Source organism: Trichechus manatus, unplaced genomic scaffold (genome assembly GCF_000243295.1).
Source record: "Trichechus manatus latirostris isolate Lorelei unplaced genomic scaffold, TriManLat1.0 scaffold00008, whole genome shotgun sequence".
Lineage (NCBI taxonomy): Eukaryota > Metazoa > Chordata > Mammalia > Sirenia > Trichechidae > Trichechus > Trichechus manatus.
In genome coordinates this window covers 32,270,174-32,288,386 of record NW_004443944.1, presented here as the reverse complement: position 1 = coordinate 32,288,386, position 18,213 = coordinate 32,270,174, and the positions used below count along the sequence as shown (strand labels likewise).

The 18,213-nt window shown below is 49.5% G+C and overlaps 1 protein-coding gene and 1 non-coding gene across 2 annotated transcripts in view; both read left to right on the top strand.

Moving 5' to 3' along the window:
* HM13 (histocompatibility minor 13) overlaps positions 1-18,213 on the top strand; it is a 42,715-nt gene that overhangs the window by 9,507 nt on the left and 14,995 nt on the right. The window contains exons 2-7 of the mRNA XM_004370478.3: positions 1,624-1,722; positions 7,059-7,141; positions 13,101-13,189; positions 14,958-15,043; positions 15,132-15,257; positions 15,971-16,028. Coding sequence (XP_004370535.1) covers positions 1,624-1,722; positions 7,059-7,141; positions 13,101-13,189; positions 14,958-15,043; positions 15,132-15,257; positions 15,971-16,028 — 541 coding nt within the window. The remainder of the gene's footprint in view (positions 1-1,623; positions 1,723-7,058; positions 7,142-13,100; positions 13,190-14,957; positions 15,044-15,131; positions 15,258-15,970; positions 16,029-18,213) is intronic.
* Positions 9,301-9,440, top strand: LOC111819268 (small Cajal body-specific RNA 11). Its single transcript, XR_002823001.1, has one exon. It is a non-coding gene; the product is annotated as a small Cajal body-specific RNA 11 (non-coding RNA).

Sequence of the window (18,213 nt, the reverse complement as noted above, 5' to 3'; positions counted from 1 at the left end):
CCTCCACTCCCCAACTTCTTCACCATTTCTGACACTAGCCATCCCCCATACAGCACTCTACTTCTCTGCTGGCTTCAATAATTTGTTGCAATGGCTCACAGACCATATTCACAGTTATGTAGTTTATTAGGGAAGTGACAGGATCAACTTCATAAATCAAGACAGCTTCCAACCAGGACAGCTTTCTGGCCTTTTCAGCCCTGCTGGCCAGTGGCAGGCCCTTCTCTTGGCTGTGCATGGGCCCTTCTTGGCTGTGCACCTTTCTCAGCCTTCAGGCTCCCCGCCATCAGCCTCTCCACTGCTAACTGGCCCACATCTACCCTAACCAGACAGCTTCCCCCTTACATATTTTTTCCTGTTGGTTTTTAAGAGCCAGCTGTGAGCCCGAATCTACTCAGACTCCACAGATGAATGATGTTGTCTCCCAGGGTTACTGATGCCTTAATTGATCCAAAGGTGTGGCGGTGGTGGCATCTCAGGCCTGGGGTGAGCCTGTGGCTGTTGTGGGCAGGAGCAGAAGGCTGATGTGGTATTGCAAGGACTTTTGGTAGCTATGACATGAAATAGAATTTAAAATATATAAACCAATGGAAAATGTATTTGGGGAGTAGGTTTGTCCCGTGGGGAAATCTGGAAGGGCTTCATGCCAGTGATATTTGAGCCCAGCCCTTGCGGATTTTGCCTAGCTGCGGGCAGGGTGCACGTAGAAGAACATTGTGATCCTGAAAACTTTGACTCTGTGTTTCTGAATACAAATTTTAACCAGAAATAGACTACCATTGATGAATTTTCATTAAGAAAGTATTTTTTGGCATGAATGCCATGAAGCCAGTTTAATTCCTATGTTGCATTGTACTCCATTTCCAGTTTTTTCCATTTTTATAATATGGAAATTATCTCGATTGCATTCAGTTCTTTTTCATGTAAATGTTTACCCTCTGTCAGCTCTTTGCCCACATTGTATTCTTGCCAACTGCAGCATCGGCCGTTGTAAATTTAATCATGGCTTTTATTTTTACCATATTCAGTTTTACCGGTCAAATTTTCTTAAGTTTTGTCAAGATTTGCTTCCCCTGTCCGTTGGTGATCTTCCCATATGCAGTTTCAGGATTGTCAGTTTTGTTTTATGTTGGTTTATTTCTGTTCATAATATTCGTTACCTACTGGATAAAAAATTGATCAGTTTATCTTACTAAGCCATAAGAAAATTGGAAGTAGTTCTCATGAGGTCTAGGATTGCTCTGTTGTCACCAGTTTCCAGTTTTTCTTTCCATTATTACATATCGCAGCTACCTGTGTGATAGCTCTTCTCCCCAGCTAGATCACACGGGCTCTGGGTCTTCCCTGGGCTGTCCCCGTTGAGGTCCAGAGCTCCTCAGTGACAGATTGGCAGGCAGGCGCAGAGCATCTTGCTCCCTCTGGCAGACGGAACAGCAAAAGCCCCAGAGGCAGGCAACTGTGGGAATCTGAGACGCCTAATGGAACCTCCCCTCTTCAGATGAATGAGCTATTGGAGCGTCAAATGCTCACCAGTATCCTGCCCATGCAAGCCTGACCTGCTGCCCCTGCTCAGTCGGCACCCTTCTTCTCCTCTAGAATACCTCTTCTCTCTTCTCTCTCTAGAACCCTTCAGACATGCCCGAGACGATCACCAGCCGGGATGCCGCCCGCTTCCCCATCATCGCCAGCTGCACGCTCTTGGGGCTCTACCTCTTTTTCAAAGTAAGTCCTTTGCTACCTGTTATGTTGTTTGGTTTAAGTAAGTTTATTTTATTTTTCCCATCACAGGAGCCATGCATGTTCATTTATAGAAAATAAAGAGCAGGGAAAAAATGAATCATTGACCCACGACCCGGAGACAACCACTGTTCATGTTGGGGACACTTTCCCACCAATCTTTATTTTTTTCCCCTCCGTGTAGCTTTTTATTCTGTTTTTGTGGTATCAGTTTGGGTTTCACCATAGTATGTATGTTGGGATGGGGTACAGCTTGTGTCTCAGACACACGTCTATCATACTAATTGCTTTTTTTGTTTTGTTTTTAATTTATCGAGGTTTATTTTCCCAATAAAAGTTACACAGGCTCAGTGTTGAAACCCTGGAAAACACAGAAAAGTAAAAAGGGAAAAACAGCAGTCATCCAAAACCCCTCTACCAGAGACAGTCACAGTTTCCCTCTGGAGGTGTGTCATTCCACTCTTCTTCCCATGCATGGTTTCTCCACGGCTGTGACCCTGTGGTGTATTCAGTTTCGTAGCTGCTTTTGCCACATCACATTAATAACATCATAAGCATTTCCTCATGTTTCTGTAAACTCTCCTCAAACATTTTCTTTTAAATATAACTTATACTACTTTCTGATCGTAAAAGTAATACATGCAGAAAATCTAAAGAAAAGCATATCAAAAGAGGAAAAATAAATAACACAGATACTCAAGATTGATATTTTTGGATAGTTCCTATCAGGCTTTTAATAAACATATTTTTTGCACAATAATGGTCATATTATAGCTGTAATGTTACATCTTTTTTTTTTGGATAGTACATCATAAGTACCTTTCTCCTGGTCACTGAAAGTTCTCAAGGACAACTTTTAGTTTACATTTTAAAAATACATGATTTTTTTTTTTTTTTTTTTTTAAATTTTTTTTTAACCTTAAGGAAAGGTGCAAATGAGCCTTAATCCTCTCCCCAACACAGTTTCTTGTGAATCATTCTGTTACCCATATACCCCATTTATGATAAAATATAAAAACAAATATATGTATCAGACATGATTCTTACCACAGAGACATTTCTATGTCAACCCAGTCAGATCTTTTTAAGCACTGCTCGTGGCTCTGGTTTACAGATGTACCGCTGAGGGATGTTTAGGTGTCCAGTGTTGGGTGTCACAGCATTGCTGCCGTGAACATCATGTACGTATCTTGGCACATTTTCAAGTGCCTCTTCAGTGGGATTACCAGCTCAAACAACATCTCCATTTGCGATTTGGATTTAAAAAACCAGTTGCTGTCAAGTGGACTCCAACTCATGGCAACCCCACATAGGTCAGAGTAGAACTGTGCTCCATGGGGTTTTCAATAGCCGATTTTTCAGAAGTAAATCACCGGGCCTTTCTTCAGAGGCACCTCTGGGTGGACTTGAACTTCCAGCCTTTTGGTTAATAGCCAAGCATGATAACTGTTTATACCGCCTAGAGACTCCCTATAATATGGATAGATAATGCCAAATTGCCCTCCAGAAAGATCGTACCAGTTTACACTCCTGCTAACAGTTAGGAGGGTGCTAGATTCCCCATACTCTCACCTGCACTGGGTGTCATCAGAATTTTTTGTTTTTAACCAGTGTGCAAGTGAGTCAAAACATAATTTTTAATGTCTGTTTCCTGTTGCATTGCTCCCTCGTTGCTAGGTCAGAAATACCCTTTTTAATGGCTTCAGAATTAACGAGCAGATACACGCAGTTTTGCTTACAGTGTCACACGCATGTTAAACAGGAAGTGTTCTGATTTTTACTCTTATAAATAAGAGTGCATCAAAAAACCTTGGGTGTTCATTGATTTTTTTTTTTTTTTTTAAAGCAGATTTTTTGTCTTTTGTTTTCCTGGACCTGGAGTGCAGAATTGAATTTATCACATACCTTTGTTCATAGCATACCACCATCAGTCCATGCCAGGCCCCCTTCCTCAGTTTTTTCTTCCCCTGCACCCTGAATCCCCACTTCCATTTACCTCTGCCAGAGGCACCTGCTCTCATACGTTTGATTTATGTTCTTGGATATGTATGTCTCCTTATAAAATATATGGTGTTAGTGCATCTGTGTGTGTGAGGGAGAGTCTGGTTTCCATAAATAGAACTGTGCTGTGCATTTCCTTATTTCTTTTCCCCTCCCAGGGACTTTTGAGATGTCTGAGTTGCTCTGTGTACATCTAGTCCATTGCCCCCACTCGGCTTTTGGCAGCTATTTCTCAAGTCTCCAGTGTGCTAAGTGCCAGGAATACACACCCAGTCCCTTGACTCAAGACCTTCTACCATAAAAATGTGCTTAGGATTCTTTCCTTAGGCTAGAGTCCCCAAAAAAGAATTTCTGACACAGAAGGTGTGAGTGTTTTTATTTAAGGCGTTAGACATCTGTTGCCCAGCCTGTCCTCTCCAGACAGCTAAGCCCCAGCTCTTTTGAGCAAAGAAATCCCAGGCCCTGGCATACCCTGTGCCAGAAGGGCAGGGTGTGCCTCCTCCCTGTGCTGCAAGAGCGTCCATGTTGAGGTTTCTGAAAGACAGCTGCCTAAACAACGCAGCCACCAGGCTCCTCCCGAACCCCAGACTGACAGCTGGTTGGTCAGTTTAATAGAAGAAGGGCTCACCACAGTGGCTCACTCCCAGCCCCTTTCCTCTCCTCCTGCTAGTTGGGGCACTGGAGTTCGTGACATTCCTCAAAATCGTAGCATTTGCTTTATCCCACCTCATTTAAAACTGCTCAGTTTGAGGCAGCTTATAAAAATTAAATCCAACAGCATAAGAAAAACAAATAGAAGAAGAAATTGAGGTGAAGAAGAAAATTAAGATAGGATAAAAAATGAAGCCTTGGGTAAGGACAGTATCCAGACCCCGTGCTCTGAAAAGTTGTACTCTTGCCAATGGTGGCCATAGGCGTGGCTCTGACTTGCCAGCAGCCAAAGCAAAAAGGAAGGTGAGGCTTGGTGCAGGGTTCTCATAGTCCACACAGTCAAAACCAGAGAGAAATTAGTCCACACAGTCAAAACCAGAAAGAAATTAGTCCCAAAGACTCACACAGAGAGAACATGTGTGAGAGGTACACCACAAAACAATCCATATGCCTGTGAAATATGTCCATGGGTCCTTTTCTTGTAGTAGTCACAATACAGACTGCTGACGTGTTCATTCAGTTATTCTGCAAATATTTAGTGAGTATCTGCTATGTGCCGGGCCCTGGGGACACCGTAGTGAGAAAAACAGATGGCTCATCCCGCCCTCTTCGAGCGTCTTATTAAATGGTGGAGACAGGTACCAAATAATCACCTAGATAAGTGGAAAGTTACAGGTCTAAGAAGTGCCGTGAAGTCGAGGTCCGAAGCTCCAGAAAAACTCATTAGAAGAACCACCCAAGGGTGAATCCTATTCCTACTCGAGTCACCCATCTCAGACAACAGCACTCCATCCACCTGGCTACTCAGCCATAAACTCACAAGTCATCCTCCTTGCTGTTTCTCTCAGCCCTCACATCCAGCCCCTCAGTACATCCTGCAACTCCAAGTCCAGAACAGACATAGAATCCCAATGACCACTGCTCATTGCTTCCCCTACCTCCTTCCAGTCCAGGCCACTTCCTCCCTCTGCCGTACCCTCTTCACCAGGCTCTCTGTTTCCACTCTGCCCTGCTAGAGGCTTTCTTCTACACAACAGCAGAGGGATCTTCTCAGGCCATCAGATCCCCCCACAGCCCTGCCCTCAACCCTCCAACACGGGCCTTTCACCCAGATAAAAACAAACCCTGCAGGGTCTGGCTCCCTCTTACCTCCCCAGCCTCATCTCTTGGCACTCTCCCAGCTCCAGGCCCACAAGCCTCACTATTCCCTGAACACACAAACTCATGCCCACCTCAGGACCTTTGCACTTGGTTGTCCCTCTGCCTCAGATGGTCTTCCCCTGAATACCCACATGGCCTATTCCCTTACTTAACTTAGCGTTCTGTTCCAGTGTCCTCTCATCAGGAGGCTTTCCCTGACCGTCTGTCTAAACTTGCCACACTCCCCCTTCACCCTGTCTCTTTGCCCTGCCTTGGTTTTCTCCTTAGCATCCATCATCACCTGGCAGTATATGTTTGTTTCTTCTGGGAGTCTGTCCCCTCGCTGGCACATGAAGCACATGAGGGCAGGCCCTTGTCTGCCTTAGTCCCTGCTGTATCCCTGGTGTTAAGTGCAGTGCCTGGCACCTAGCAGGCAGTCAGTGACTATGTGCTGAATTAATGAGGAAGGGTCATGTCAAGGGCCGTTTCTCTGAGCTGAGAACTGGAGGATGAGTAGGGTGGTCCAGGTGAAGAGAGGAGAACATCATAGGCAGTGGAAGAGCACGTGCCCAAGCTGCCCATGAGGGAATGTGGCACAAACAAGGCCCTGCGGGAAGGCCTGTGTGGCTGCGTTCTGGAGAACAAGAGCAAATGTGGTGTGAGCCGAGGCTGAGAAGGGCAGCAGAGGCCATCATGAGGGCCTGAGAGGCTGAGGCGAGGACATGGACCCTCCATTCAGAAGAGCAGAGGGAAGCTGTCGAGGCTTTGAGCAAGGGAGCAATGCGATCAGACAGGCCTTTAACGGGTTCCATCAAAGCCCAATTCAGGGTGGCTGGTGTCCCTATACCCTGCCCAGCAGCATGTTATTCCCTCTCGGTGTCACAGTAACAAATTCAGGGGCAATGCGGCACCCGCAGAGTCCAGAACTAACATGCGACAGTTTCCTTGGAGCATTGTGAAAGAACATTTCTCAGTTTTTCCTAACAGTAATTGAAGATCAGGAGGCAACTGTCAGGGCCTACTGTCCAGCGTCCCCCCTCACTGTGGGAGCAGCCGCCCAGAAGAGCACGATGTGAGAGTGGAGTAGGGCACATAGGTCACTTATAACTAGCATGCTCAGGGCCTTGGTGACCACTCTGGAGGGACGCTCACTGGATTTTTTGAGCAAGGAGAAGGAAACTTGGATGAGTGAGTTTTCTGAGGTTCAGATGATTCTCTTGGGAGAGACCCACACCCCAGTGGTTTGCGTGTCTTACAGGCACAGACATAGTTGCCTGTCTCCACATATGGAGCCACAGGCGTGACCCTACACACTCTTTTGAGAGGTGCGTCTGAGGGCTTGAGACTTCCTCCTTTTTTCCCACAGCCACAGAAGCTAGGAAGGCCCCCAGTACTGTCTGAGATTCTTTCTGAGACTGTCACCCAACTCCAGAGGGTTATGACCACCTCCAGAAGAGAAGTGGGACTCTGCTTTCTTCATAGCCACTGTCAACCCTGACTTCCTGTTTCTCTTTGTATTTCTGCCTCAGATATTCTCCCAGGAGTACATCAACCTCTTGCTGTCCATGTATTTCTTCGTGCTGGGGATCCTGGCCCTGTCCCACACCATCAGGTCAGAAGGCACCTCTCTGCAGCATTTGAAGCATCTTTCTCAGGAGCCAGTACAGGGTCTTGGATGAGAACATGACCTTTGGCGTCATACAGAGCCAGGTTTGAATCCTGGCTGTAAAACCCAAGGGAATCTTTTCTCCTATGTCACATGTGGGTGACTTAGGACAAGAACTGTAACCTCTCTGGGCCACAATTTCCTGACAGGGAATGATGAGAGTATGTGGTGGGTGTTTCCCACCACCACGGTTGTTAGGGAAGTTATTTGGAAACAGGAAGGGCCATGTTAGCTGTTACAGCACTGAGGTGAGCCACCTACCAGTTACCGTTGCCTGCTGAGCGCCAAGCCCTAGCTGGGCTCTTTACACATGGTCTCCCTGAAGAACGAGAGAGAGGCAGGATGATGAGAAGTTAAGAGTGCAGGCTCTGGAATTTGACTACCTGGCTCTGAATCCAGGCTCTGCCGCTTAACAGCCCTGTAACCAGGGGCAAGTTACTTAATCTCTCTGGCCTGAATTTCCTCACCCGAGTGTAGAGGAAAATAATAATAGTACCTTCCTCATAGGGTCGTATGGAAAGCTCATAGCACAGTATCTGGCATTTAATATGTGTTCAGTAGCTTAGCTATCATTGTTATTATAAATATTATTATTTGTGTTAACCTGCCAGATATCCCCATAAGGTCAGGTTTTGCTTTTAATCCTATAGTACAGTCAGGGAAACTGAATCTCAGAGAGGTTAAGAAATTTGCTAGGATCATACAGCCAATAAGCAGCAGAGCCAGGATTCAAACTCAGGACTCTGAGGCCCCAAACCCATGCTCTTCCCACTGCCGCACAGTCACGAAGAAACCCAGTTGGCTCAGTGGGGATGAGCTGTCTAGACCAGTGTTCATCGGGGGGCCTGCTGCTGGCATTTTGGACACGTCAATTCTCCATTGTACAGGATTGTCCCATATAAGATATTTGGTATCTCTAGCCCTGCTCACCAAATGGCAGTTGTGCCCCCACCTCCACCCCTAGCTTACAACTCCAAAAAGGTCCCAGCATGTTTCCATCTGACCCCTCGGTGGTATAGCCTCGGGCTGAGAACCACTCATAGGCCATGAGGAGGCCAGCAGACCAGGGAAGGCCAGGAGGAGAGAACGCCACTTGAACTCAGCGTTGTAGGGTGGGAAACCTGGAAGAGGTGCAAGGAGGGAGAGGCCAGGCCAGCCACCGGAAGGGCTGTGCACAGTGAAGGCATAGTCAGGATCTTCCCAGAGCCTGTGAAGAGAAGAATCTGCTCACAAGAGGTGTTGAAAGCCAGGGTGGGTTTGGCTTCTTTCCTGCAGGCATGGTGGCAGGATGATGTGGTAGTCAAGACCCTGGGCTGAGGATCTGGCGCTGTTAGCTCTGTAATTCTGTGAGTTACTTAAGCTCTCTGAGCATCAGTTTCCTCACCTATAAAATGGAGATACTAAAGAGTCCTTGCTCATATGGGTTAGTAAGGATCAGGTGAGCTAGAAAGCCTAGAGAACCTAAGTGACTTGCAGCTGGCAAGAAGATCACGGTAGTCCCAGGCACCCTTCCTCGCACGAAAGGGCTTTCCTGTCACAAGGAGGGGTGGGGTGGGGAAGGACAGTCACTTCCAGACACTGGGTCCCCTCCTTTCTCCATGCTAATCAGGATCCTCCTCCCAACTCCAACCCATCCTGCCCCAGCGTCTGTGAGGGGCCAGAGACCCCTCAGTTCTCCTCATAGCCCAACCACAACCTCAGAGTGAGAGAACCCAGTATATTTTGAAAGCCACTGGCAGGCAGTATGCTGAGGAATTATTTCATTATATCTCCCCAGCAGCCCTGCAGGAGAGGGCTGCCCTCTATCCAGCACCCGAGCAAAGCATTTTGAACCTGTCATGGTAACACCAGACTTTTTTTCCTTTTAGAATAATAGCGAAGGGACTTTGTCCCAAATTTCTCATGGGTTAGCTGAGAAACTGTTGTATGTCATTTAGCCAATTCATAATTTTTACTGATAGAAATTATCAACAGAAAATAAAACCAACAGAACCTAAAACTTCACGTGGTAGAAATTTATTAGTGATTAAAAAATTGACAGGAAGAATCATTTTCTTGACAAAATTTAGGGCAGAAAATTGGGCCTGGGAAAATGGGACCTCAGGTTATCCTGGCCCATGCTTTCCCTGGACCCCTGTGCTTAGCTCTGACAGGGTGTGTGTGGCAGGATGCACAGCAGTCTCCTCTCAGTTTAGGAGGGGCATCGCAAGTATAGGGCCAACTATTAAAGGCATGAGAGGACAATTTTAAAAAACAAAAATTGGACCTTGTAAAACTAGTGGATGGTAGTGGGCAGAGGGCTACTCCCTGTGCTCAAAGCTGTCCTCAGAAAAAAATCAGAGACCCAAAACTGTTGGATGAATGAAATCTTTATTGTAAAATTTACATGGAAAGAAGCTGACTCCTATGAAAAGAATTTTAGTTTAAAAAGAGGAAGGAGGGCATCATTTAATCATACTGTTTAGAAGGTCAATCCAAGAAGTAAATTGAGTTGTCTTAAATAGTTTCTCAATGGAAAAAATTCCACAGTGTTGCTAGAATTTAGATGAGCTGTTTATATCCACAAACTTAGGGGCAGACCTTCCTCAGGATGCAAACAACAAGGTCCAAAGGTTCAAAACAGGGACATTGTGGTTCAGAGGGCTGTGTTACCACCAGGATTCACAGCTGGTAAGGGCAGAGTGGAAGGAGCCCTGGTGGTGCAGTGGTTAAGCTCTTGGCAGCTAACTGGAAGGTTGGCAGTTTGAACCCACCAGCCACTCTGCAGGAGAAAGACGTGTCAGTCTGCTTCCGTAAAAATTACAGCCTGGGAAACCCTATGGGGCAGTTCTATTCTGTCCAGTAGGGTCGATTTGAGTTGGAATCAGCTCCATGGCAAAGAGTTTGGGTTGTTTTTTTTTTGTTTTTTTTTTTTTTTTTCTTAAGAGCAGAGTGAGGTTCTGAGCCTATCTGTCTCACTCCAGTGTTCTGTCTAGGTTTGGCAAAAATGAGGTGGACGAGGGGGCTTAAGGAGGGTGGGCCGGCCACTCTCTCCCAAACAGACCTGTAGTCTCCTGAGAATCTGCAGAGCAGAGGCGTGCTGAACCCTGGAAAGAGCTGAGCACCAAGCCGTGTCAGCCCCAGGCCAAGGCTGTCTCAGGATCCCATCCACCTCCACCACTGTGCCCCAGCCCACCTCAGGCCTCTTTGGTAAAACACCACAGTTGGGGTGTTAGGGGAAGGCACAGCCTGCTTTTACCTTGTTCAGTCACCAAGGCTCAAACGAGCCCAAGCCGCAATCCTGATTCCTCCCTGCCAAGGGAACCTCGGCTTATTTTTGCCACCTCTGAGCTCATGCCCCACCCAGCTGACCTTTAGAGGGAAAAAGGCCCAGAATGCCAAAATTTGCTGCCCCAGGAGAAGGAGGCCATGTCACCAGTTACACTGACCCCCACCCCCAGGGGAGAAGGGCACCAGGACATAGTTTCTCAGCAGGAAGCAGTAACCTTTAGGTTTGATGTGAGCCATCGAGGGCCAGAGACTCTTCCTACCACAAAAGTTGGCATTCAGTCGTTCGGCAAGCATTTACCAGAAGCCTCCCAGGCACCAGGCCTGGCATAGGGCTGTGGAGGTGATGCAGGGCTCTGCCCTCAAGCTCACAGGCACACTAGCTGGGTCACTTGAGTCTTTCCTTGTGTTACCCAGCAGTCCCTCCTCTCTCGGGGTAACAAAGACGTCAGTCTAAAACTTCCTACTTGAAGTTGAAGCTGCAGTTAAAGAAACCTTATTTAGCTTACAGTGTGCAGGCACTCATTTGATCCTCTTGATAACACTGTGAGAAAAGTTCTATGGTTTTCCAGATGAGGTAATAGTTGCACACAGAAGTTAAGCAACTTTCCCAGGGTCACACAGCTGATAAGTGGCAGAGCTGGGATTTGAACCCAGGAGGTCTGATTCCAGGGTCTGTGCTCTTAACCACTGCCCTCTGCTGGCAGGGGAGCTAAGCACCAAGCTCCTAAGGAAGAGGCCAGGCTAGGGTGAAGGGCTGAGCTCCTCAGGCCTTCTCTGTGCCTCCACCCATATCTGCACACACTCCCTGGCTTCAGACACCCCCACGTAGCTTGGCTTGAGCTGAAAGTAGCATCCAGCCTCATCCATCCTATCTTCTGCCTCCTGCCTCCTCAGAACCCTGCTCCGGAAGCCGCTACCAATGCCCTCCTGTGACTCCTACATCAGTGTTTAGAAAGCCTGCTATCTATTCACACCCCAGCTCTGCAAGGCAGAGGGATCGGCTCGTTGACACATGGGGAAATGGGGACCCAGAGATGCTTCTTGAATCCACATCTTTTTTCTGCAAGCCCTGGGTTCTTAGAAGGAGAGCTCCATTTCCTTACCCTTACTGCTGTCACCTGGCTACCTCCCTGGCTTGCCTCAGTTTGCCTGTCCCAGTTGGGAGGACCATTCCTGGATTTGCCTGCCTCATTAACCAAAAACCAAACCCGTTGCTGCGGAGTCGATTTCTAAATTACAGTGAACCTATAGGACAGAGTAGAACTGCTCCGTAGGATTTCCAAGGAGCGGCTAGTGGATTCGAACTGCCAGCCTTTTTGGTTTGCAGCCATAGTTCTTAACCACTGCACCACCAGGGCTCTGCCTGCCTCATTAGTCATTATTAATGTGATCCGATGTAATAATACTTTCAAGCTCAGGCTGTGAATGAGAGAGTGTCTTGGTGACAGAAGCTCACAGTTCCTACGTACCTGCTTTGGGTCCAGTGCTGGGCCAGGCATCTTACCTGCCTTCTCTCATATCTTCACAGCAACCCTTCAAGGCAGGTGGTATTTTTATCCCTGCATATAGGTGAGGAAACTGAGGCTCAAGGAGGGGAAGTGGTTCACCCAGGGCCACGCAACTGGTGCATGGCAGAGCAGGGTTCAGGGCTGGGCTGCCCAGGTTCATAGCCACTCCACAATACACCCACCCCTGGGACCAGGCTGAGCCAAGAGGCCCTGTTGCTCATTGTGATCTGAAGAAGGGCCCAGAAAAGAAAGTCTATCTTCCTTACCTGGCCAGGAAGAGGAGTGTACTGGGTAATCAGAATGCTTCCAAAGGTGAAGCCAGGCTGGTCCTGAGTGAACATGAAGGTGTCCTCGTCTGGCGGTCGAGCCCAGCTGAGCCTGACCTGTTGCTGGAGAGCAGCAGTCTCAAATTTGAGTGTGTAGTAGGTTATGGGGTCGGGAGTGATCATCAGGCCAGGCTCAGGCAGTCTGGAAGGGGGTCTGGGAATATGCATTCTTGACAGGCAGCATAAGGGATACCAAGGTCCAGTGTTCAAAACAGGGACATTGCAGCTTGCCCAGAGGGCTCTATTACCACCAGATTGACAGCTAGTATGGGCAGAGTGAGGTTCTGAGCCTGTCTGTTGGACTCCAAGGCCAGTGTTCTGTCCAGGTTTGGCAAAAGTGAGGGGGATGGGAGAGCTTAAGCAGGGTGGGCCAGCCATCCTCTTCCAAATGGACCTGTGGTCTCCAGAGGATCATACAAGGAATTCATGGGCCAGGTGTTGGAATCCATTGCTCTTCTAAAAGCTGCATTGTACATGGAAGTCTGTCTGTGTCTGCTTTGTGTTTCTCTGGTAACAAGAGTCAAGACTGAGGGTTCTTTACTAGGGGTCCAGAGACCAGAGTTCAAGTTTCAGCTCAGATATTGGCTCCCGGTATGATCCTGGGCAAATCACTTACTCTCTGAGGGCCTTCATTTCTACACCTGTAAAATGGGAACAGTAATGCCTACCTATTGGGGCAGCTGCTAGGGTGCCTGCTAGGGTGCCTGGAGAGAATCACTGCAAATGGGGCCTGGGTGGGGTGTTGGGGATGCGATGGCCCACGAGGGCTCTATTTGCCAGCCTGTTTGTCTTTCCTTTCAGCCCCTTCATGAATAAGTTTTTTCCAGCCAACTTCCCAAATCGACAGTACCAGTTGCTCTTCACGCAGGGCTCTGGGGAGAACAAAGAAGGTTAGTGTTGCCCACTTCCCCTGGGCTGGGCCTTGGGTGTCTTCCCCTCCGCTTCCTGGCCTCTCCCACATTGGAGCTCTCCAGTAGAGCAGGTGATGGGAAAGGTGGGCTCCAGAATCTCATTTCTGGGTTCCTGTCCCAGTTCTGCCACTGCCGAGAAACTGTAGCTGTCTCTGAGCTGCAAGGATTTTTGTTGCTGTTGTTGTTGTTTCATCTGTAAAATAGAATTGATAATCTCATACCTCCCTGGTAGGGATGCTCCTAGACTGGTGAGTAATGGATGTGTGGAAAGCGAGTAGCACAGGGCCTGGCTCACAGTCAGCACCCAGGAAACATGCACCCTCGTGACTGGATCATGAATGTCTTTAGTGTGACTACTGTCCCACATAAGATTTGAAAAAAAGGCTTCCACGGCTTTAAAAAAAAATGAAAACCCTAGGGAACTGGGGAAAGCCTGGCCTTTGTGGATTAGTTGGAAGTGTCAGTGGCTTGACCAAATGGAAGGCATTTCTCTCTCCTGTGAAAGTCTAACCTTGCAAATGGATGGCTCTTCTTACCGGTGCCTGTCGCATTTGGCCTCGTCCCTGGAAAGCACTGACGTGGTGTGTTTCCTTTTTGCATCTCTAGCGCACCTGTGCGCAGTCAGTGTTTCTTGAATTTTAAAGGTCAAAAGTCGAAACTTGCTAAGGTGACTCGACACCACAATCTTCAGGGTCCCAAACTCCAGCCGTCTCATGCTCAGCCATGCTCATGGGGGCCCAAGTTGACATACTATCACTCCGCGTTCCAGCCAGAGGGGAAGGAGAGACGCACCCGTTTAGCTGCAGGGGAAGCTGGCAGACGTGGCTGTTAGCTAGTTGGCCTCTCATCCAGTTAGAAACCATCAGGGTTCTGTTTCCACAGAGGTGGGAGGGAAGAGAAATTGGGGACAAGCCACAGTCTGCGACACACTGGAATCTGAAAGAGGTGACTTCACCATGTGCCCCTGGGCAACCTCTGCCACCTTCCAGGCCTCCTTATTTGGAAATTGGCAGTCTGTCGAGAGTGGGTCTAACATCAGGATGTCTCCCTCAGGGCTTCCCTCAAGAGCAGCCTCAGGGACTTCCCCCTGCCTTTTCTCCAGGCCTCTGGCCTCCATCTTGCACCATCCTCTTCCTCTTCTTCCAATGGAATAGGGCTGCCAGCACCCTTTTTGATTCCTTTGATGGTAAAGTAGAAAGATTCCAGAATGAACTGGGCCCTTGCTAAAGGCCTGCGCTCGGTGGCAGCAGTGGCAGCTGGCACTGATTGGGCCTCCGCTGTGTGCCAGGCCCTGTGCTGAGCGCTTTGTAAGAACCATCCCATTACTCCCCACAGCAGCCCTATAAGGTGGGTGCTGTTATCCCCTTTTTACAGATGAGGAAATGGAAGCTCAGAGAGGGAACTGCCTCCCCCAGGGTTACCCAGCTACAAGTGGCAGAGCCCAGATTCAAATCAGGTCTGTCTGTCCCCAGAGCCTGTGCTCCCAGTACCACGGACCACCTCCCACTGACCTGTGCCAGGCCCGTCTCCTCTCTGGGCCTCCGTTCCCTCCTCTAGGAAGTTGGAGGCTGAGGTGGCTCCAGTGAGCTCTCACCATCCTGAAACTCCCACCCATCTGGGTCAGCCAAGGCTGAGCCCCCCAGCCTGCAGGCCTCTGACAGTGCCCACAGCTGTGCCCTCCTCTGCTGATGGGGGGTGGGAGGCAGCCCCACCCCGGGGAGTGGACTGACCCGGCCTCTCTGCCCAGAGATCATCAATTATGAGTTTGACACCAAGGACCTGGTGTGCCTGGGCCTGAGCAGCATCGTCGGCGTCTGGTACCTGCTGAGGAAGGTGAGTAGCCCAGGCCTTGGTCGAGGGGGGCAGAGCCAGGATGGGGGGGGCGGGGAGGTGGGCTGGCCTCACCCCCACCTTTCCGTAGCACTGGATTGCCAACAACCTCTTTGGCCTGGCCTTTTCCCTCAACGGGGTGGAGCTCCTGCACCTGAACAACGTCAGCACTGGCTGCATCCTGCTGGGTGGACTCTTCATCTACGACGTCTTCTGGGTGAGTCAGGCAGGGGCACCCTGCACCCTCCTGCCCCCAAGAGACAGCAGTCTGATGGAGTCAGCTTTCTAGAAGTGGAACCCTGTAGCAGGTCCTCTCTGGGCCCAGTTGCCCTTGTCTGTGAAATGGGGCCTGAGAGCAGATTCCACCATCCACTGAGAGCCTTCTGTGTGTCAGTGCCTTCAGTGGTGCTCATGTCATCCTCACGGTGGCTCTACTTACTCCCGTGTCTCCCCATAGAGGGAGTTGTGAGAGAGGTTCCAGCAGGGTGGTAGAATGCTAATAAATGTAGGCCCCACAAGAGCTGCACACTGCCTGGGGCTCGCTGCGTGAGCAGAACAGAGATCAGTCTGACTCAGGTGCTTTTCCTGTCCCCAGACAGCCTCTTCTCCCCTTAAGTGGGTGGTGATGAAGGATTTCATCTCTTGAGAAGGGTAGAACCCTGAACAAACATAGGCTACCAGGCTTGGGCCGCTTAGAGACCCTTTCCAGACTTCCTCAAAAGGCCTTTCTTTGTTTCCCAGAACTGGGAGCCCACGTGAGGTGTCCATATGACCAAGGTCAGTGGCCACCTAACCTCGGCTTCAGATCTGCCTGGAGCCCCTCCCACCTCCCCACCCCACTCCCGATGGGTCTCAAGTTGTCACCAGACACAAGCATGCTTTCCCACCTGGCCCCCCACCACCCTTCAGACTCCTCTCTTCTCCTTATAGGTATTTGGCACAAATGTGATGGTGACAGTGGCCAAGTCCTTTGAGGCACCGATAAAATGTAAGTGATGCCCCCCTCCTCCCAACTGGCTCATCCCCTCATGGCCCCTGTTTTGGTCAGTACCTCTCTGTCTCCTCCACATGCCTCTTCCTCCTCCAAGCTCTCCTGTGCCTCTCCATCCTGGTCGTCTTCTCGTCAGTGGTTCTGCTGGCTCTGTCCACCAGCAGCCACCCCTCTGCTCAGGCCCTGATCTCGGGCCCCTTGGTCACAGTGCAGTGTGCTGTGAGAGGAACTGGAGTGGGAGCAGACAGAGAGTGGCTGTCTAACCAACCCAGCTTGTGATGAGGGACACGGCGTCCTCTCTGAGACCTGAAGCTCTCCTCACTGGATCCCTACAGTACCTAAGTGCCGGGCACTGTCTCACACCTCTCCCACGGCCTTGGTTTTGTTCTTCAGTTGTACCCATTGGTTATAAGTGTTAGAAAATCTAACTACAAGAGTCTTTACACAAGGGGAAATTTTGTCATCTTGCATGATAGCAAGCTCAGTGGTAGAGTGGCTTAGAGGTGAGTTAATTAGTTCCTCGATGGAATCACCAAGTACCAGGGTCACCTCAGTTTCGCACTCCACCATTCTCAGTCTGTTTGCATGTCCCTTAAGCTCATCCCCTCACGGTCCCAAGATGGCTGCCACAGTTCCTAGCATTGACTCTCCACATAGCTGTGTCCAGAGGCAGAAAGGGTAGGAATGTTCTTCCCCAAAGCCCCCTGCAGCCCCCCCTTACATCTTACTGGCCAGAATTGGGTCACAGGCCCAAGTCATCAGCAGGGCAGGTGGGAAAACCATGATTAGCTTAGAGTCTAAGCTTTAGACTAGTCAGGAATCATCTCCTGGGATCCCAAGGCTCGGAGAGGGAGACAGACTCAGTCGGGCACAGTAGCAAGGGAGGAGGGAAGGATGCTGCTGGGAGGCAGTCAGCAGTGAGAGCCAGGGGCGCGTTGGCTCTGGGCAGTGGGCAGTCAGGGTGAAGTGGGCCTCACAGAGTCCAGAAATCACTTCTTTCCCACAGTCTCCTCCTCCACCCCCACAGACAGGTATCTCCGTGAGCCGAGAGGGGCTCGTGGCCACAAACTGCTCCAAAATTCTACGGTCCCAGCTCAGCAACCCCAGAAGAAAGCAATTTTCTCCCATCTTCAGCTTGAATAAATCAAAGGGCCCGGCTGGGTAATAAGCCAATCCTCCGACCGTGGAGATAGAGTTACGATGAACAGGCCTGGGTCACTGCCCTCGCCATTGTCTGGGAGCAGACTATGTGAATTAGCAGCCACCAAACAAAGTGCAAAGGAATGGGGTGCTGGGCAAGCCAGAGCCACAGCTATTCCCCACGTGCTCTGATGGGTGAGCCCAGGGCATCTGGGATCCCAGAGCACCCAGCTAATGGATCATAAAGGATGAATAAGCATTTACCACCATGCAGGGGTGGTAAATACACCATGGGTATTTGAATAGGAGGGTACAGCTTCAGCCAAGGGCTGGAGGCAGGAAAATGCACGAAGGGTCCTGAGAGCAGAGAACCAGTCGGGGGTTGTAGCTGAGTTTGGGGGAGCAGCGGGGAAGAGGGCTAGAAGTAGAGGTGGACAGAGGGCAGATTTGGGGAAAAGGAGCTTGGATGCAGCCCAGTAGGCAGTGGTGAGCCACTGGAGGGCTCTGAGTAGGGAAGTGACACTCATATTCGGCCTCCGGTGCTTGGAATCTTGTTTTGTGGGTTGGGGAGAAGGCCCATTGCCTTTTACTGCTAACTGTAGAGCTCATGGCAGTATAGCAGAGTGGTTAAGTGCATGTATGCAGGAGTCAGGCTGCCTGGGCTTGAATCCCAGCTCTGCCGCTTGCTAGCTGTGTGGCCTTGAAGAGGAGACTTAACCTCCTTGGGCCTTGATTTCCACATCTGTAAAGTGGAGACCATACTCTGTCAGTCAGAATTGAACGGTACCAGAATTGAGAGGAGAGAATGAGGAAATCTGTAAGTCATTGTGCCCTGTGTGTTCAAGGAAGGAAGAAGGAGGCAGGACAGGAGCGTCTGTATATTTATGAGGGAAGCAAAAGCTTTCCCATAATCCCTAGTATACTTCCACTTATACCCCATTGGCCAGAACTAGCTGCAAGGAAAGCCAGGAATTCAGGGAACAGGATTGTCCTGATTGGCTTAGCCTTAGACCAGGCTTGATCCATCACCGGGGCAGGAAGG